General features: G+C 35.7%; 1 protein-coding gene across 2 annotated transcripts in view; it reads left to right on the forward strand.

Moving 5' to 3' along the window:
• The window catches only part of DNAH12 (dynein axonemal heavy chain 12), a 219,043-nt gene that overhangs the window by 158,627 nt on the left and 38,047 nt on the right, over positions 1-22,369 (forward strand). For both annotated transcript variants that reach the window (XM_086697846.1, XM_086697845.1), the window contains 5 exons: positions 6,821-7,035; positions 7,775-7,967; positions 9,793-9,985; positions 11,493-11,665; positions 15,743-15,883. In XM_086697846.1, coding sequence (XP_086553972.1) covers positions 6,821-7,035; positions 7,775-7,967; positions 9,793-9,985; positions 11,493-11,665; positions 15,743-15,883 — 915 coding nt within the window. The remainder of the gene's footprint in view (positions 1-6,820; positions 7,036-7,774; positions 7,968-9,792; positions 9,986-11,492; positions 11,666-15,742; positions 15,884-22,369) is intronic.

A 22,369-nucleotide genomic window follows, 5' to 3' on the forward strand; every position in this document is an offset into this window, starting at 1 on the left:
GGACATGACTAACATCCAGGAAGTTCTCTTATGTCCCTTCCCAGTAAATCTCCACTCTCACCCCACAGAAGGAAATTATTCTGATTATCTTCCACCACAGGCTAGTTTTGCCTGTTCTAGAACTTCATATAAACAGAACATACTGTAGGTACTCTTGTGTAAGGCTTCTTCCACAAAGCATAACATTCCTATTTTTTTTTGTTGCTGAGTAATATTCCATCATATGACTATATCACCATGCATTCTCCTGTTGATGGACACCTCGGCTCTTTGGAGTTTGGGCTATTAAATGTATTTATTTTTACTGGGTATTTCTACCTGTTTTTAAGATACTATAACTTGATAATTTGTGCCACTTCATGGATATCTTTTTTCAATTGCTATCATTGATAGTGTAATAACTATATCAACTTTTCAAATGGTTTTATTATCCTTTTATTTATCTCACTTTGAAAAACTTGAACAAGAATTCATATCTGAGAATTCATTTCCTATAAATGATTATTTATTCATGTTATCATCTCATTTTTAGTCTTTTCATGGGACTATATCTCAAACATACTGTGATAAATACTGTTGAGCTCTTATATTCATGAGGTACTGCTGTAAGTGTCCTGTATTCTCACAAATTCCTATGAATTGACATTATTATTATTCCATCTTACAGATGAGAAATTGAGGCCCAGAGTGATTTAATATTTTGAAATTTAGTAAGATAACTGTATTAATAAATGGTGGAGCCAGAATTTTAACCCAGACAATTTAACTTTCAAATCCTTGTTCTTGATTACTATGTTAAGTGAAATGTGGGACAGGATATCACATTTACTACCTTTAAAACTGTAAGGGAAATTTCAGTCATCTTGTGGAATATGAGGTATATATATAAGGAAATCTTACATTGTGAAAGTCTGAGTTACTGTTTGTTATATTCTTTGGAAACCCTACTAGATACTTCAAGACATCTAAGTCTCCTTTACGTTGACAGTATCATTTTAACAAAATAAGGATGTGAGTGATCATTTTTTTGGTGTTTATCCACTCAGAGTTTATTTGAGCATGAACATCCTTAGGTTGAAACTTCTAGACATATTAGTAAATGTATTATAATCTGAGAAAGTATAGTTATTAAAAACATGTGTTCTCTGGCAGAGCAGGGAAAATTCTACTTAACAGAATATTAGACCCCAAGTCTTTATAGTTCGGTTTTAGAACTGTTTTCAATGCATGGGTGGTTATTCAGATTTTTTAAATTGTAATTCAGAAAATGCTGTTGGTATATCTATGTCTTAATTGAAATTCAAGGAAACTAGAGATTTCAGGGTTGTATGTAAATTGAGGAAAACAATCTGTCATTTTCTGGCAGAAAGTTGACTTTTCTAATAAAGTAATTTTCTAATGGAGTTACCCTTTTTATCTGTTATTTGCAGAATAGCTGGTCATGGATTGGGTACTTTTAAAGGATTAATGTCCTTCCTCATAGCTCAGACTTTGCTTCTTGCCACTTGAGCCCAGTATAGTCATCTATGGCTGTCACCCTTGATGTCACCAATATAAGTGGCCACAGAGGCTTTTTTCCTGCATCGGGAGAGAAAGAGAGAGAGAGAGAGAGAGAGTGAGAGTTCATCTTGGTATTCTTTCTGAAGTTCTCTGAGTTTCTCAGATCTATTTCATTTTCTCTCTCTCTTATCTCTGGGATTACTTATGTTTGTAAGTCTTTTTGATATTGTCCCAAAGCTATGGGATGCTCTGTTTTGGTTTTAGCCACTTCTTTCTTTTTGAGTTTCAGTCTAGGTAACTTCTATAAAACTGTCTGGTTCTGCTGAGTCCACTACATACAGCCCATGAAAGGAAATATTTAGATTTGACATCACATTTTTTTATTTCTAGTGTTTCCATTTGACTCTTTCTTATAATTTCATCTCTCTGATGAAGATCTTCTCTTTAGGCATGTTATCCACCTTTTCCAGTAACTCTTTTACATTTTAATCACAGTTATTGTTAAATTTCTTGTCTAATATTTCCAACATTTATGTCCTCTGTGAGTCTGTTTCTGTTAATTTCTTTGTCTCCTGAGAATGTTTAGACATTTTTTTCCTTGCTTATTTAAGTATCTCATAATATTTGCTTGAATGCCAGATATCATGGGTCCAACAATGGGGACTGAGCTAAACAGTATTAACTACTGGAAATGAGCATTCCTCTTTTTCTATCATGACATTAGTACAGAGATTTGAGTCAGCCTAATCATGAGTTGCGCTGGGTTTGGGTTTTGTTGCTCAGATAAAGTTCAGAAGACCAAAAACTTTAAATTAATCTAGCCATGGGTCGATGCTTAGAATGAGGGTTAGAGTTCTGCAGTGTTTTTAATCTGTGTTAGTTTTGTCTTCAGCTTTCATCTGTTCATGAATGCCCATGACACAGAAAGTGTGCCTCTACATTTTTGCTTTTTCCCTGGAGGTGGATTGCTGTTCTTTTGTGTACCATGTTGGGTTGTTATGGGGCAAAGTGGGAGTTCTCTGTAATTTTGATTCTTACTCAGTCTTAGAAAATCCTTGTTCATGTGGGCCTTCAAGGGTAGGACTTTTTCACCTTTCTGTCCCTCCTTCCTATGACAGCTGAATTCTGGCATGAAATATAGACCAATGGTTACAGATTCTCAGGGGACTTTTTCCCAGCTGGAGGTAAAACTGGAATAAAAACACTACCTTCCTGTCTCCTTATGCATAGATTTTTTTCTGTGATTTCACTAAGCCTTTTATGGGTTTAAGCTTAATACATGGGTCTCGGTTCTAGCTTCCTGCCATATATGGACTCAAGGACCCCCTTGTTTATTAGAACTGACAGTCTCCCCAAGGCTAGCTGTCATTTCAGCTCCCATATGTATTATTCTGGAATTCAGTTTTGCCTGTGTTTCTGTGTTTTTCCCTGTGTATGTTTATGTATTATGTATGTATGTCACCTATGTATTTTTCAAATGCCCTATTTTATCTACCAGTACTAGGTAGCAGGAGGATTTTTTTTTTTTTAATTATTTAGCTACTCAGTGAGAACTATGGTTTATAATTAATCCTTATTGTGCTTGTTCATGATTTCTAGAGGTTTATCTGTTTATAATATTGTGCAGTGGTCACAGCAGTACAGATTCCAGTGTCGGGATAGACGAATTCAAATTTTCCCCTGTCACTTTCTGTCTTGAGATTTTGGTAACTTACTTGACCTCTCAATGCCTTAGGTGCCCCTCCTGTAAATGGGGGTAATAATAACTCCTACCTCATAGAAATGTTGTGAGAAAGTGCCCAGCACAAATAAGTGCTCAATAAATATTAATTTTTAAAACTAATTATCATCTTCAAATTCCTCATTTTAGTGTCTATACCTCAAAATCTGACTTTGCTTACTTTTTAACCACAATGAAAATACTTTGCTGCTTTATTAACACATCGTTCTGGCTACTTAACAGCAATGCTTTTATTTGCCCCAAATTACTTCCTCTGTCAGAAGCATAGATGGATTTCTTTTTAATTCAGACTGCCCAAAGATCTCAAATGTAGGCTAGCATACTGTCATACCTATAGTAAGGTATGCTTGAAATACAAATGCTATGGCAAGGTCTCGTCTCTCTGGATACAACTCAGTTTTCCACTTATGTATGTAATACATAAGAGTGTATTAAGTTGGAATTGGATTTCTGGTGTTTTTTAAAAAACTTTTTAAATGTTTGTTTACTTTTGAGACAGAGCATGAGCAGGGGACGGGCAAAGAGAGAGGGAGACACAGAATCCAAAGCAGGCTCCAGGCTCTGAGCTGTCAGCACAGAGCCCAATGCTGGGCTCGAACTCACAGAATATGAGATACTGACCTGAGCCGAAGTCAGACGCTTAGCCAACTGAGCAACCCAGGCACCCCGGATTTCTTTTATAATAAACAACAATCTCTACTGTATTACCAAGAACATTAATTTATGTATTAACAAAAACGTTGATTAGTATTAAGTGTTAATTTACAAAAATTGTTACTTATTGAAAGGGAGTCAACAATACTATATTTTTCCAATGATAAGGATATATAAAAATGAAAACCAATTCCTTCAAACAGGACCTTGAAAAGTACTAAGAGCATCTAGTCCATTTTTAAGCAGTTGTATGCTGGGGTGCCTGGGTGGCTCAGTTGGTTAAGCGTCCAACTTTGGCTCAGGTCATGATCTCACATTCTGTGAGTTCGAGCCCCGTGTCGGGCTCTGTGCTGACAGCTCAGAGCTTGGAGCCTTCTTCAGATTCTGTGTTTCCCCCCTCTCTCTGCCCCTCCCCTCTCTCTGCCCCTCCCCTCTCTCTGCCCCTCTCCTCATGCTCTCTCTTGCTCTTAAAAATAAATAAACATAAAAAAAATTTTTAAGCAGTTGTATGCAAAATAACTTTCTTATTTCCAGAACACTTTTCCACTATTTGCTGTGATAGCAAAAGTAAATTTTAACTAGTATCTGGACCTTTTTGTATTTTTAATAGGATTTCAGCACAATTTGAGCTGGGAATGAAAACAACCAGTCAGCTAATAATTGGATTGTTCTGTCTTTTTTTTCTTTTTCAAGTTTTTATTTAAATTCAGTTAGTTAACATACAGTGTAATATTAGTTTCAGGTATAGGATTTGGCGATTCCTTACTTACATACAACACCTAATGCTCATCACAACAAATGCCCTCCTTAATCCTCATCACCTATTTAACCCTCCACTCAGCTCCCCTCCAGTAACCCTCAGTTCGTTTTCTATAGTTAAGAATCTGTTTCTTGGTTTGTCTCTCTTTGTTTTCCCCCATCTGTCTTTTTTTTCTTAAATTCCACTTATGAGTGAAATCATATAGTATTTGTCTTTCTCTGACTTATTTTGCTTAGCATAATATACTCTAACTCTATCCATGTCATTGCAAATGGCAAGATTTCATTCTTTTTGATGGCTGAGTAATATTCCACATCTTCTTTATCCATTCATGAGTCAATGGACATTTGGGCTCTTTCCATAATTTGGCTATTGTTAGTAATGCTGCTATAAACATGGGGATACATGTGCCCCTTCAAATCAGTATTTTTATATCCTTTGGGTAAATACCTAGTAGTACCATTACTGGATCATAGGGTAGATCTATTTTTAACTTTTTGAGATATCTCCATACTGTTTTCCAGAGTGGCTGTACAAGTTTGCATTCCCACCAACAGTGGGAATGATTTCATGCACTGTACTGAATATAAAAGGAACCTAGGACAGTCAATATCATCATAGAAAAAGAGGAAAGCACATTATTTTTTAAATATCTGAAACCATGAATTGTTTGTTATTGATCACAAAGCCTTTACCATAATGGCATAGAAAAATTTACTAAATAGGTCTCAAGTACATACCAGACAAAATTTGGAAACTTAGTTTTTGGTTCTACTCATAACCTGAGGGAACCCATTATAGGCTGGTAGCTCCCATTTTAAGTTTTTATCAAATAAATAGGTTTATGTTTCATATTATGTTAATAGATGTCATTTATTAAAATTACCATGAAGACCATGCATTATATTTGAAAGAGCACAGCTTACAGGTTCACAAGATTCTACTTCTGACTTGGAACTAATTTTGGAACCTTGGACAAAGTACTCCCTGAGACTGACTTTCTTCATTTCAAAGATAAATGACAAAAACTGCACATTCTCCCCAACACCTCTTATTTCCTGTGTTGTTAATTTTAGACATTCTAACTGGTATGAGGTGATATCTCATTGCAGTTTTTTTTGAGAGAGAGAGAGATAGAATGTGCATGAGCAGGGGAGGGGCAGAGGAAGGGGGAGGGAGAGAATCTTAAGCAGGCTCCACACCCAGCGTGGAGCCCAATGCGGTGCTTGATCTCACAACCAGGAGATCATGACCTGAGCCAAAATCAAGAGCTGGATGCTTAACAGACTGAGCCACCCAGGTTCTCTTCATTATGGTTTTGATTTGTATTTCCCGGATGTTGAGTGGTGTTGAGCGCCTTTTCATGTGTGTGCTAGCCATTTTTATGTCTTCTTTGGGAAAATCTATTCATGTCTTCTACCATTTATGTATATACACACACACACACACACACACACACACACACACACACACACAGCACATATGCATGCATGAGCAGGGGAGGGGCAGAGAGAGAGGGGCAGAGAATCCCAAGCAGGCTTTGCACTATCAGCACAGAACCTGACATGGTGCTTGAACCCATGAAACATGAGATCATGACCTGAGCTGAAATCAAGAGGCAGATGCTTAACCCAGTGAGCCACCTAGGTGCCCCTGCCCATTTTTTAGCTAGATATTTCTGGGTGTTGAGTTTGATAAGTTCTTTATAGATTTTGGAGACTCTTTATCAGATATGTCATTTACAAACATAGTCTTCTATTCTGTCAGTTGCCTTTTCATTTTATTGATTGTTTCCTTTTCTGTGCAGAAGCATCTTGTCTTGATGAAGTCCCAATAGTTTATTTTTGCTTTTGTTTCCCTTGCCTCAAGAGACATATTTAGTAAGAAGTAGTGACAGCCAATGTCAAAGAGGTTATTGCTCTCCTCTAGGGTGGTTTTGTGTAACATTTAGGTCTTTCATCCATTTTGAATTTATTTTTGTGTATAGTATAAGAAAGTGTTTACTTTTTTCTCATAGGACTCTCGTGAAGATTAATCCTGATAATGTACATAAACACTTTGCATTGATACAGATTGATGGTGATGTTTATTATTTAAATTACATAATTTTAAAGAAATACTGACATCTATTTATTTCCCTCAGAATTTTTCTTATTATATTCTAGGCCCTTAATGATTGACCCTCAGGGTCAAGCCAATAAGTGGATCAAAAACTCTGAAAAAGAAAATCAGCTTAGCATTATTAAGTTATCTGATTCGGACTATATGAGAACACTGGAAAATTGTATTCAGTTTGGAACTCCACTTCTATTAGAAAATGTTGGTGAAGAACTGGACCCATCTTTGGAGCCTTTACTACTTAGACAAACTTTTAAGCAAGGTAGAAGTTCATTAATATTAGCTGGTAGCACTGAAAGATGGTTGGATTATCTTTAAGACATATCTTTGAGGCAAGAAAGCCACTACATAAATTTAAGAATAATGTTAATAACTCAAACTTCTGGGTCATTGTTATGTGTGAAAGGAAATTTGAAACAAGTATCAGGAATGAATTTTGGTCAGATATTCTAAAATAAATATCTTGCCCTCTGTTCATTATGTTAACCACTGTTATCTAGATGGTTGTTCAGTAGAGAATATAAAGAAGTTGAAGCCAGCCTGAAATTACTTTATCTTGTGACCATGGAGCTCAGAAAGTCCATTAGTATGAATAGTAATGGTTAATGTGGACCAGAGTTGACTTTGGGTAGATAGTGCCAACCTTACATCTTTCTGCTTATAAAAATTTTTATCTCTGCCAAGCTCTAGTATTTTTAACAGCTTTAGTAATATACAAATAATCTTGGACTCATGATTGAAAATTTATAGAGGAGGTAAGATCAAAAGGAATTTTGATTTAGAAGGCTCCATGACAACGACAGAAAATGTCTTAGACCACTCCAGAATGATTGAGTCCTGCTGTATAATTGCTTATTTGCCTGTGTGTCCATGACTTTTGTCACACCTCTATTCTATTTTATATTACTTTAAGACCCGTTACTTATCTCAGGAATGGCCTTAACATGGAGGAGCTGTACAACTGTGGCTTACTTATCATGTGTTTGCTTTCTGAAATATAGGTGGCATTGACTGCATCAGACTTGGTGAGGTCATTATTGAGTATTCCTTTGATTTCAAGTTTTATATCACCACAAAACTGAGAAATCCACACTTTATGCCAGAACTGGCTACAAAGGTGTCTTTGCTCAATTTCATGATAACTCCGGAAGGACTTGAAGATCAGTTACTAGGTATTGTTGTTGCAAAGGAGAGGTGTGTATTTTTTTTTAATTTTCTTTATTTTTTTTAAATTTACATCCAAGTTGGTAGCATATAGTGCAACAATGATTTCAGGAATAGATTCCTTAATGCCCTTTACCCATTTAGCCCATCCCCCCTCCCACAACCCTTCCAGCAACCCTCTGTTTGTTCTCCATATTTAAGAGTCTCTTATGTTTTGTCCCCCTCCCTGTTTTTATATTATTTTTGCTTCCATTCCCTTATGTTCATCTGTTTTGTATCTTAAAGTCCTCATATGAGTGAAGTGTATACATTTCCTTATATGCTTCCAGATGGCCTAAAGAGGAATATTTGTAGGTCATTAATACTTTTGTTATGTGATTATTCCAAAACCTTGTCAAATTTTATGTATTGTTATAAAATAAGTATGTAATCCTTTAAAATAGCTGTTCTGGGGGTACCTGGGTGGCTCATTCAGTTGAGTGTCCACCTCTTATTTCAGCTCAGGTCATGATCTCATGATCGTGAGATTGTACCCTGTGCTTGGGATTCTCTCCCTCCCCTTCCTTCTCCCCATCCCCCACTTGCATGCGCTCACCCTCTCTCAAAAAATAAAAATAAACATAAAAAATAAAATAAAATAGCCATTCTGTAACAAGTAAGTCATAAGCCAACCATGTTATATTGAGCTCCTAGTATGGGTAGTAGGATTCAGGAGACATGCCATGACTTCAGACTTGTATCTGATTGTTTGAGCCAAAGAGTTCATCCCTAAGAATATATGCTGTGGACAAAATCAGAAATGTGTTGAAAGACTTAAATATAGGATGTTAATGAAATAATGAAATAGTTGAGTTATATAGTGAAATAGTGAAATAAGAATGAGTGATGAAACACTTAGATAAGAATGAAAAAACAGGATACAAAACTGTACATAGTATGGGTAATATTTTGTTAAAAAAAAAAGTTAATGCATGAATTATATGTATATATATCTGTCCACTTGGGAGGGAATATGCCAGAATGTTAACAGTGGTCATCTCTAAGGGTGGCAAGATTGTGGATAATTTTAATTATTTTTTGATACTTTATGTATTTTTCCATTACTAGCATGTGTTATGTTTTAAATGAGAAAAAGATATTAAAATACCTGATAGGGCTACTAGTAAAGGATTGCTTCCTGAAAGAAATCTTTGATTCCACTTGGAGCTTCACATAGCATTATCAAGCACTCTATTTTATGAAACCAAATTATAAGGGAAATTATGTAATCGTGTGTTACTTTTGTTACTTCCAATATTTGAATCCCACTTGTATAGTATCCAAGACAGAACCATGTCCTAACATATTCCTGAACATGGTGAATTACGATATTTTGAAGTTTTATACTATATTTGTAAATATGTTAAGTGCCAATTTTGTCTTTTACCTGAAGAGACAATTGTATGATGAGTCATCTTTTCTGATTCTGCTCTTGCCGAAGAGATAATGAAAGTAACACTGAATATGAAAAAGCCAACGAATACATAAGAAGTTTTCTGTTGTGTTTCTTCTCCAGTTCTTATCCTCACAAAACTATCTAAGCCGTATGGATAAACATAGCGCATTCTTAGACTTATTAAGTTATTGCCACATTTCACATATGTGAATTTAATGATCATTTTTTGCTCATGTTTCTCAAACTATCATTTGTATGGAAATAACCTTTTTCCTTAGGATAAAGTTCGTGTTATATATCTTAGTTTGTGTTACATTTCTACAGAATTATTTAAATGTCTACAAAATTGTGATACCTAGTATTTAGATATGAACTTGATAAAATACTGCAAGTTTAGACTAAATGTTTCTATTTTTTTAGACCAGAATTAGAAGAGGAACGAAATGCCCTTATTCTTCAGTCTGCAGCTAATAAGAAACAGCTAAAAGATATAGAGAAGAAAATTTTAGAAACATTATCATCTTCAGAAGGCAACATTTTAGAAGACGAAAGTGCAATTAAAGTCTTAGACTCTGCTAAAATGATGTCCAATGAGATAACAAAGAAACAGCAGGTGAAAAAAGAGTCCTAGCAACCTTTTGACTCTTTTTCAATTTTCTCCCAGTATAACTCTGGAGAAAGTTTGTTTGCAAGGAACAGAAGCACACTCAAATTAGCTCAAATAAAAAAGATACAAGGACAGCATAAGGAATATAGTCAAAAACATTGTAATAGTGTTGTATACTGACAGATGGTAGCTATACTTGTGGTGAACATAGCATAATGTATCAACTTGTCCAGTCACTATATTTATACCTGAAACTAATGTAACATTGTGTGTCAACTATGCTCAAATTGGAAAAAAAAAAAAAAAAAAAAAAGATACAAGGGAGCATTTTATTTCCCCAATTACAGAAGTACATACTGGCCTCAAGAATAAATGGAACGTTTCTATGCTCTTTGTCTGCCCCTCTCTAAGACTGTGTAGTCCTCATATGTGCCTCTCCATCTTAAAACCAATTTCTCTGGTAACACTTTACATCTGTTCCTTCAAACATTTGTCTTGCCTGTAGAAACCGGCTTTGGTTCCATTACCTTTTATTAGCACTAATGCCCAGTACCACTTGACTTCAGCTTCTGAGGCTCTTAAAATTCTAATTCTCTGGGGGAAGAATTGATTTAGCTTATCTTGGGCCCAGTTCTATCTCTACTTCCTGACTGAATCAGCTACAAAGAGGATCATTCAGTATAAACATGACTACCCAGGCACACTCATTCGGCAGAGTCTGTAGATACTGTGTCCAAAGAAGGAAAAGTGGGTTGAATAAGTGCTCTACACATTTTTCCTATAGAATAGCATTCTATCAGATAGAGTTGTCAGCTGAAGAGCTGTTATCTTTCAGAAGTTTTTTCTTTTGGGGTCAAATATTAACACCCCTACTGTGTCCAGAAATGTTAAACATACAAGAAGCTAATTGAAAAGGTACTGTTCTATAACCCCATCAGCTAACAAATATTTGTGAAATCTACTTTCCCAGACTTTTGCTGGGTTCTGGTACACATGTTGACACCTTAAACATACACATGTGCACATTCTCTCCCTCCCCCCTTCCTCCCTCCCTCCCTCCTTCCTTCTCTCTCTCTCCCTCCCTCTCCCTCTTTCTTTCTCTCTTTCTCCCTCTCTCTGACCTATTGAAATAAAAGAAGATGAGTGACTATAGTAGACACATGTCAGATCCAGACAAAAAAAGCAAAGATTGACAGCTCTGGTATTCCCCAAACAAGAAACACAACCTTAAACTATTTTTCATTCATTCTTCTCCCTCCCTTCCTAATTTTTTCCTTCCTTTTCCTTTTTCCTCCCTCTCTCCCTCTTTGTTTCTGTCTTTCTGTCTTTCTTTTTGTCTTTCTGTCTTTCCAGCTTCTAGCATACTAAAACCTTTCCTTGTAAACCATACCTCTGTAATTTTGCCATTGAGTTAGAGGGTTATTTTTTTTAACATAAACTTTATTACATGAAAAACACATAATTAAAAAAACACATTTCCTACTTCTTAATCTTGATTCTTCTCTTCTTCTAGATTGCAGAGAAAACAGAACTCAAAATAGCAGAGTCTCGAGAAGGCTACAGACCCATTGCTAAACATTCATCAGTATTATTCTTCAGCATTGCAGACCTGGCTAACATCGATCCCATGTACCAGTACTCTCTCACCTGGTTTGTGAACCTTTACATCAACTCCATTCATGACAGGTAAACCTTCTCTAGCTTCATTCATCCTCCCTATGTTGGATTTCCACCATGCTTTCCATTAAAAAATACATAACTTTTTTTTCTTAATATGTAATATGCATTCATTACAGAGTATTTAAAAATAGGAAAAGTTGAAAGAAAGAGAGGGAGAGAGAAAGCCTCCATTTTATTCTAAGTTTTATTTCACCCCCACTCAAAATGTAGGCATAGAAGGATTAGCTTTAGTCCTCCCTGCCTCTTTTAAATATTTTAATATGGCACCTGACTTATCTTTGCTGGCAACTACAATATCTTTCTCCACCTTTGAGATCTCTAAAAAGTTTCAGTCCCAGGGTGCCTGGCTGGCTCAGTCAGTAGAGCAAGCAACTCTTGATCTTGGGTTGTGAGTTTGAGCCCCACATTGGGTGTAGAAATTGCTTAAAAATAAATTCTTAAGGGGCACCTGGGTGGCTCAGTCGGTTAGGCGGCCGACTTCGGCTCAGGTCATGATCTCACGGTCCGTGAGTTCGAGCCCCGCATCGGGCTCTGTGCTGACAGCTCGGAGCCTGGAGCCTGTTTCAGATTCTGTGTCTCCCTCTCTCTGACCCTCCCCCGTTCATGCTCTGTCTCTCTCTGTCTCAAAAGGAAATAAACGTTAAAAAAAAAAAAATTTTAAAAAATAAATAAATAAATAAATAAAATTTGGGGTGCCTGGGTGGCTCATTTAGTTGACCTCTGACTCTTGATTTTGAGTCAGGTCATGATCTCAGGTTTCATGAGTTTGAGTCCCGTGTTGGGCTCCACGCTGACAGTGCAGAGTCTGCTTGGGATTCTCACTCTCTCCCTCTCTCTCTGCCCCGCCCCTGCTCTGCTCATGCACGCACTCTCTCTCAAAAATAAATAAATTTTAAAAATGAATGAATGAATGAATGAATAAAACTTAAAAAATAAAAAGCTTCAGTCCCATATTTCTTTGTAATTAATTTTTTTTTAATTTTTTAATGTTTATTTATTTTTGAGAGAGAGAGAGAGAGAGTGCCAGTGGGGGAGGGGCAGAGAGAGAGAGAGAGAGAGAGAGAGAGAGAGAGAGACAGAATCTGAAGCAGGCTCCAGGCTCTGAGCTGTCAGCACAGAACCCGATGCGGGGCTCAAACTCACAAGCCATGAGATCATGACCTGAGCTGAAGATGCTCAACCAAGTGAGCCACCCAGGCGCCCCTTAAATTTTTTTTTTATTTGTAGAGAGAGTGTGTGCAAGCGGGCGAGAGGGGCAGAGGGAGAGAGAGAGAAAAAAAGAGAGAGGGAATCCCAAGCAGTCTCCACACTCAGCATGGAGTCCCCCCATGACCCTGGGATCATAACCTGGGCTCCATCCCATGACCCTGGGATCATAACCTGAGCTGAAATCAAGTCACTCAACTGGCTGAGCCACCCAGGTGCTCCCAGGCCCACATTTCTAATTGTTTGCTAGATATTTTCACTTTAATCAATTAATAAACATACACAGGTTTTAAAGTCAGACTGGAGTAGGGGGTGAAATCTCAGTTCTGCCACATACTAGCTACATTAGTACAGTCAAGTCAGTTAACCTTTCTGTAATTGCCTCAAATTTTTTTATCTATAAAATAGAGATAATAATCATACCTACCTTTTAGAATTGTTATAAGAATTTAATATTTGTGAAGTGTTTATCGCAGCATCTGGTGCTTAGTAACTACTGTATTTGTTAAGTAGAATAAAAATATGATTTGAGCCTACCATATATGGTCTACATGGGCTCTTGGTAGAACAGTCTCGCTGGAGTGACTGAAATCCCTAAGATTACCAGTTGGAATTTGGAATTTGAACTTACACCATCCACACGATGGAGAAAATTCAAGTTGAGGAATTGACATAAATGTCGATAACAAGTGTCAGCAAGGATGCAGAGTCATCAGAACCCTCATACACTGCTGGCAGGAATGTAAATTAGTGCTGCCACTTTGGAAATATTGAGGACGTTCTTGAAAATATTAAACATAGATTTGCCATATGATCTAGTAATCAGCAAATCCAGTGATTCTTAGGTATATACTGAAGAGAATTGGATGCAGATGTCCACACAGAAAATTACAGTCTTTTTGTTTTTAGACATAAAAAACTATATTCAAAAAATTACTTGTGTTAATTTTTCCTCCTTCAGCATGGCAATGTTATTGATGTGAAATACAGTTAGGTTCATTTGTTGTTGGTTTGGATTTTTTTAAAATTTCATTTTAGAGTTTTCCCTTCACCCTTGTTGATTTTAATTTTATTATATTTTTGAGCACATAACCCATTAATATGACTCCAGAAGTAAATCCTGAACTAAAAGGTCTGCTCAGAGAAGTGTCACTATCCCCTACTCTTCTCTCACCTTTCCATGGATCAAAGGATTGCTTTTTAAAAATTAAACTAAAATTTAAAATTAAAATTAATTTTGAGATAAATGTAGATTCACATGTAGTTATAAGAAATTATACAGTGGGGGTGCCTGGCTGGCTCAGTTGGTGGAGCATGCAACTCTTGATCTTGGGGTTGTGAGTTTGAGCCAGGCGTTGGGTGTAGAGAATAGAAAGAGAGAAAGAGAGAGAGAAAGAAAGAAAGAAAGAAAGAAAGAAAGAAAGAAAGAAAGAAAGAAAGAAAGAAAGAAAGAAAGAAAGAAAGAAAGAAGAAAGAAAGAAAGAAAGAAAGAAAGAAAGAAAGAAAGAAAGAAAGAAAGAAAGAAAGAAAGAAAGAAAGAAAGAAAACAGAGCAATCCTGTGTATTCTCTACCCAGTTTCCTCAATGGTGACATCTTGAAAACTTCTACAATGATCACAACCAGGACATTGCTGTTGATACAGTCAAGATAGGGAACACCACTGTTACCACAAGGATTCCCATGCTGCCCTTTTATAGCCACACCCACTTCTTTCCCATCCCCACCCTCTCCTTAATCTTTGAGAACCGCTAATCCATTCTCCGTTTCTGTAATTTTGTCATTTCAAGAATGTCATATAAATGGGATCATATAGCACATAACTTTTAAGGATTGGCTTTTATTCACCCAGCTTAATTCTCTGGGGACTCATTCAGGTTGTTGTGTGTGTCAGTAGTTTGTTCCTTTTTATTGCTGAGAAATATTTCATGGTATCGATGTACTACAGGACATCTGGGTTATTTCCAATTTTTAGCTCTTATGAATAACATGTACAGGTTTTTATGTGAGCATAAGTTTTCATTTCTAGGATAAATGCCCAGGAGTGCAGTTGCTGGGTCATGTGGTAATTGCTTGCTTGCTTGCTTGCTTGCTTATTTATGTATGTATGTATGTATGTATGTATGTATGTATGTATGTATGTAGTTGCCCAAACTTCCCCAGAATGAGTGTCTTTTAAATATTACTGATAAAATTTTTGGACTAAAAAAATGAAAGTAATATGTGATTATTGCAAAATTTTGAACATATAAGAGCATAAAGAAGACAGATATTAGCCATAACCACATCTGGAAGTAACCTTTTGTTCATATGTTTTCTGACTTTTCATCTTTTTTTTTTTTTTTTAAATGTATACATCTTGATCTAGATTTAATGCTTCTTTGGGACAGGTAAATATTTCATAATTCTTTATCTCTTATAGTCCCCTACCCAGAAAAAAATTCACGCCAATAGAGATTCAGCAAGTATCTTAATTTAGTGATTATTTTCAGTCATTTTGGAATATAATAAGTTCAGAATTTTGAAAACAGATGGTATAAACCCTATTTTATTTTCTCATTAGTCTTATACCCTGTCTTTTACATATAAATTTAGAAGAAGTTGCACACACACAAAACTACACAGGGAGGCCCCATATGTATCCTTCACTCAGTGTCTCCTGTGGTAACAGTTTTACATTATTATAGTACAATATCACAACCAGGAAATTCACAGAACTTCCTCAGATTTCACCATTTTATATGCACTCGTGTGTGTGTGTGTGTGTGTGTGTGTGTGTGTGTGTGTTTAACAGTGGCTACTTATATGTTAGTTCATCTTTTACTTATTTTTTCTTAGTTTTGTTTGACAGTATATTTGCCTGTTTTTCAACCTTTCAGTAACAAATCCAAAATTTTGGAAAAGCGCCTACGATATTTAAATGACCACTTCACATACAACTTATATTGTAATATATGCCGATCACTATTTGAGAAGGACAAGCTTCTGTTTTCCTTTTTATTATGTGCCAATCTTCTTCTGTAAGTTACTTGCTTTATCTTAATTTATTTATTTTAAAAACTTGCATGGGGAAACTAATCTATGAGGATGGTTTCTCACAGAAAGATACCATGTTTTTGCTCTGGTTAAGTCATGATTTTTCTTGTACATTTCTCTATAATAGTATTGGTGTTTGGATGTTTATTATATTTTTAAAATGTGAGTCACACGTAAAAGTCAACAAAATATTCATGTACAGTTCAATGAATTCTTATAAAGCAGAAGTCTGTGTAACCACCAACCAGGTCAAGAAATAGAGGTCTTTTCAGGGTGCCTGGCTGGCTCAATTGGTAGGACATGCAACTCCTAACCTTGGGGTTTTGAGTTCAAGCCCCACATTGGGTGTAGAGATTACTTAAAAAAAAAAAAGAAATAGAGCCTTTTCAAATTGATTTCTTTCACTTAATAATATGCACTTAAGGCCCTTCCATGTTTTTTCATGACTTGATAGCTTCTTTCTTTTTAGCACGAAATAATATTCCATTTTCTGGATGTACCACAGTTTATCTATTCACCTACTGAAAAACATTTTGATTACTTCCAAGTTTTGAATATTAACCATAAAATTATAAACATTTGTGTGTATGTTTTTGTATATACATAAGTTTTCAACTCATTTAATTACCAAAGACTGCTGAGTCATGTGGTAAGAGTATTTTTAGTTTTTAAGAAACTCTCTTCCAAAGTAGCTGCACCATTTTGCATTCCACCAGCAATGAGTAAGAGTTCCTGTTGCTCCAGATCCTTGCCAGCATTTGGTCTTATCAGCATTCTGGATTTTGACCATTCTAATAGATATGTATTGTTCTCTCATTTCAATTTACAATTTGCTAACGACACATGATACTGTTAATGTTTTGTATGCTTATTTGCCATCCTTATATCTTCTTTGGTAAGGTATCTGTTAGGTCTTTTGGCCACTTTTGATTCAGTTTGATTGTTCATTTTTTATTGTTGAGTTTGATGACAGTCCTTCATCAGGTATGCCTTTTGCAAATATTCTCTCTCAGTCTGTGGCTTTCCTTCTCCTTTTGACAGTGTCTTTGGCAGAGCAGAAGTTTTAAATTTTAATGAAGTCCAGCTTCTTTCTTTCATGGTCATGGTGTTATATATAAAAAAAATCATTGCCATACCTAAGGTCACCTAGATTTTCTACTATGTAATCTTCTAGGAATTTTATAGTTTTGCATTTTACATTTATGTCTATGATTCATTTTGAGTTAATTTTTGTGAAGGGTCTCTGTCTAAATTTATTATTATTATTATTATTATTATTATTATTATTGCAGGTGGACATCCAGCTGTTCCAGCACCATTTGTTGAAAAGACTGTCTTTGTTCCATTGTACTGCCCTTGCTTTTTGTCAAAGATCAGGTGGTTCTATTTATGGGTGTATTTTTATTTATTTATTTAAAAAAAATTTTTTTTTTCAACGTTTATTTATTTTTGCGACAGAGAGAGACAGAGCATGAACGGGGGAGGGGCAGAGAGAGAGGGAGAGGGAGACACAGAATCGGAAACAGGCTCCAGGCTCTGAGCCATCAGCCCAGAGCCTGACGAGGGGCTCGAACTCGCGGACGGCAAGATCGTGACCTGGCTGAAGTCGGACGCTTAACCGACTGTGCCACCCAGGCGCCCCTATGGGTGTATTTTTAAATTCTTTATTCCGTATCACTGATCTATTTGTGTTTTTTTGTAGTATTGACTTAATTAGCCTTATACTAAGTCTTGAAGTCAGGTAGTGTCAGTCCTAGGCTTTGTTCTTAAATATTGTTTTGGCTATTCTGAGTCTTATGTCTCTTCATATAAAGTGAACTTTATAGAAAATCAGTTTGTCAGTATTCACAAAATTCTGTTCCATTGATTTGTCTATTTATTTTTTTACCCACACAACCCTATTTTGATTACTGTAGCTTTATAGTAAGCCTTGAAGTCCAGTGATGTCAGTTTTCCAGTTGTGTTCTTCTCCTTCAATATTGTGTTGGATATTCTTGGTCTTTTGCCCCTCTGTATAAATGTTAGAATAACTCCGTCAATTATACGCAAAATAACTTGCTTGGATTTTGCATGAGATTGCATTAAATCTATAGATCAAATTGGGAAGAACTGACACCTTGACAATATTGATTCTTCCTATTCATGAACATGGAATTATCTCTCCATTTCTTTAGTTCTTTGATTTCTTTCATCACATTGTCATAGTTTTTCTCACATAGATCTTGTACATGATTTGTTCAATTTATATCTAAGTATTTCACTTTTTGAGTGCCAATGCAAATGGCATTGTGTTTTTAATTTAAAATTCCACTTGTTGATCTATATGAAAGTGATTTTTGTATATTAACATTGTATCCTGCAACCTTGCTAATATAATTGCATATTAGTTCTAGGAGTTTGTTGTCAATTCTTTCAGATTTTTGGATTTTCTACGTAGATAATCATGTTATCCACAAACAAAGGCAATACATCTTTTTTTCTTATTGTATTAGGACTTTCAGTATGATATTGACAAGAAATGATGAAAAGGGACATCCTTGTTTTGTTACTGATCTTAGTGGGAAAGTTTCTAGTTTCTTTTTTTTTATTTTTTTTTATTTTTTTAATAAATTTTTTTTTTAAATTTTTTTTTTCAACGTTTATTTATTTTTGGGACAGAGAGAGACAGAGCATGAGCAGGGGAGGGGCAGAGAGAGAGGGAGACACAGAATCGGAAACAGGCTCCAGGCTCCGAGCCATCAGCCCAGAGCCTGATGCGGGGCTCGAACTCACGGACCGCGAGATCGTGACCTGGCTGAAGTCGGACGCTCAACCGACTGCGCCACCCAGGCGCCCCTAAATTTGCATTATTTATGCAATCCAGTATATAATACTTTGTTAAGGCAGCATGAGTACACTAACACAAGGTCTATTCAGATTATCTGTTTCTCCTTCTGTGAATTTTGGCAGATTGTATTTTCCAAAGAATTGATCCATTTCGGGTAGGTTATCAAATTTGAGGAGATACAGTTCATAATATTCCTTTATTATCTTTTTATGTCAATGGAATTAGTAATGATGGCCCTTCTTTCATTTCTGATATGTGTAATTTGTGTCTTCTCACTTTTTTCCTTAGTTATCCTGGCTAGAGGTTAATCAATTTTATTGATCTTTTCAAAGAACCAGATTTTAGTTTTATTGATTTTTTTTCCTATTGACTTGTTTTAATTTCATAAATTTCTTCTCTGATTTTTATTATTTCTTCACTTCTGCTTACTTTGGATTTAATTTGATCTTCTTTTTCTAGTGTCTTAAGGTGGAAACCCAAATGATTGATTTTAAATTTATCTTCTTTTCTAATAAATGAATTCAGTGTTCTAAATTTCCCTCTGAGCATTACTTTTGCTGCATTCCACAAATCTGAATAAGTTGTGTTTTCATTTTTATTTCATTCAAAATATTTTTTTATTTCTCTTGAAACTTCTTTGAGCCATATATTACTTAGAAGTGTGTTTAATTGCCAAGTATTTGGGGGTTTCCTAGCTATCTCTCTGTTACTGATTTCTGGCTTAATTCTATTGTAGTCAGAGAGAATACTTTGTATGATTTCTCTTCTTTTAAATTTGTTAAAGTGTGTTTTATGATCCAGAATGTGTTCTGTCTTGGTGAATGTTCCATATGAGGCTGAGAAGAATGTGTATTTTGATGTTGTTTGATAAAGTATTGTATAGATGTCAATTGCATTTAGTTGAATAATGGTACTGTTATTTCAACTCTGTCTTTACTATTTTCTGCTGCTGGATCTGTCCACTACTATTTTAGTAATAGATTGATCTATTTTTCTTTGTCTATCAGGTTTTATCTCATATATTTGGACATTCTTTTGTTAGGGACATACACATTAACAACATTGGGTCTTTTGGAGAATTGACCCCTTTATCATTATGTAATGACCCTCTTTATCCCTGATAATTTTCCTTGCTCTGAAGTCTTCTTTTTCTGAAATTAATATAGCTACTCCAGCTTTATTTTGATTAACATTAGCACGCTATATCTTTCTCCATCCCTTTTCTTTGACTCTCTGTTTTCATAGTTAAAATGGGGTTTTTTTGTAGACCACATGTAGTTAGGTCTTATTTTTTTAATATTTAAAAAAAATTTTTAATGTCTATTTTTGAGAGAGAGAGAGAGGGAGAGACAGAGTGCGAGTGGAGGAGGGACAGAGAGAGGGAGACAGAATCGATTCCAAAGCAGGCTCTAGGATTGAGCTGTCAGCACAGAGCCTGACACGGGGCTCAAACTCACAAACTGTGAGATCATGACCTGAGCCTAAGTCTGATACTTAACTGAGTGAGCCACCCAGGCACCCTGAGTTAGGTCTTATTTTTTTATTGTACTCTGATAGTCTATGTCTTTTAATTGATGTACTGAAGCCATTGACATTTAAAGTGGATTATTGACATAGATGGATTAATATCTATCATATGTGTTACTGTTTTTTTATTCATTGCCATTGTTCTTTGTTTTTGTTTCTGATATTTTGAGGTAAGATTGGTATATAACATTATATAATTTTTAGATATACAATATTATAATTCAGCATCTGCATTCACTACAAAGTGATCACTTCCAAAAATCTAGTTACCATCCATCAGCATATATTTGACCCCCTTCATCCATTTCACCACTGACAAACCCCCTTCCCTTCTGGTAACCACCAATCTGTTGTGGTTTGTGTCTATGAGTTTGTTTTTGCTTTGTTTATTTTTAGATTCCACATAGGAGTGAAATTGTACTGTTTTTGTCTTTCTCTTTCTGACTTACTTCACTTAACATAATACCCTCCAGGTCCAACCATGTCACAAATGACAATATTTTATTATTTTTTTATGTCTGAGTAGTATTCTATTGTATATATAGACCACATCTTCTTTATCCATTTATGCATCAACTGACATTTAGGTTTTTCCATATCTTGGCTATTGTGGATAATATTGCTGTGAACATTGGGGTGCATATATCATTTCAAATGAGAGTTTTCATAATCTTTGGATTAAATACCCCAAGTGAAATAGCTGGATTGTATTGTAATTCTATTCTTAATGTTTTGAGGAATCTCTATACTATTTTCCATAATGCTCAGACCAATTTATATTCCACCAACAGGGTACAAGAATTCCCTTTTCCCCACATTCTCTTAACACTTATTTCTTGTCTTTTTTTTTTTTTATCATAATGAATCTAACTGATGTGAGGTAATACCTTACTGTGGTTTTGATTTACATTCCCCTAATAATCAGTGATGTTGAATATCTTTTCACGTGCCTGTTGGCCATCTGTATTTCTCCTTTGGAAAAATGTCCATTCAGATCCTAGGTCCATTTTATTTTTTTTATTTTTTATTTTTTTAATTTTTTAATTTTTTTATTTTTTCCAATATATGAAGTTTATTGTCAAATTGGTTTCCATACTACACCCAGTGCTCCTCCCAAAAGGTGCCCTCCTCAATACCCATCACCCACCCTCCCCTCCCTCCCACCCTCTATCAACCCTCAGTTTGTTCTCAGTTTTTAAGTCTCTTATGCTTCGCCTAGGCCCATTTTAAAATCAAGTTGTTTGCTTTTTGTGGTTAAGTTGTATGCAATTTTCATATATTTTGGATATGAACTCCTTGTCAGATATGTGATTTGCAAATATCTTCTCCCATTCAGTAGGTTGTTTTTACATTTTGATGATGGTTTGTTTCACTGTGTATAAACTGTGTTGTTTGATACAGTCCCATTTATTTTTGCTTTTGTTTCCCTTACGCTTTGGAGTCTTATCCACAAAAATATAGCTAAGACTGATTCAAGAAGCTTACCACCTATGTTTTCTTCCAGGAGTTCTATGGTTTCAGGTATTACATACAAGTCTTTAATCCATTTTGAGTTAATTTTTGTGTATAGTGTAAGATAGTGATCTAGTTTCTTTTTTTTTTTTGGATGTGGCTGTCCAGTTTTCCCAGCACCATTTGTTGAAGAGACTGTCCTTTCTCCATTGTGCGTTCTTCCCCCTTTGTCATAAATTGTGTGTGTGTGTGTGTGTGTGTGTGTGTGTATTTCTGGGCTCTGTATATGTATTTCTGGGCTCTCAATTCTGTTGTATTGATCTGTGTGTCTGTCTTTTTTTTTTTTTTTTTTTTTTTAATTTTTTTTTTTAACGTTTATTTATTTTTTTGGGACAGAGAGAGACAGAGCATGAACGGGGGAGGGGCAGAGAGAGAGGGAGACACAGAATCAGAAACAGGCTCCAGGCTCTGAGCCATCAGCCCAGAGCCCGTCGCGGGGCTCGAACTCACGGACCGTGAGATCGTGACCTGGCTGAAGTCGGACGCTTAACCGACTGCGCCACCCAGGTGCCCCTGTGTGTCTGTCTTTATGCCAGTACCATACTATTTTGATTACTAAAGCTTTGTAATCTAGTTTGAAGTCAAGGAGCATAATACCTTCAGC

Source organism: Puma concolor, chromosome A2 (genome assembly GCF_028749965.1).
Source record: "Puma concolor isolate L17-30 chromosome A2, mPumCon1.1.hap2, whole genome shotgun sequence".
Lineage (NCBI taxonomy): Eukaryota > Metazoa > Chordata > Mammalia > Carnivora > Felidae > Puma > Puma concolor.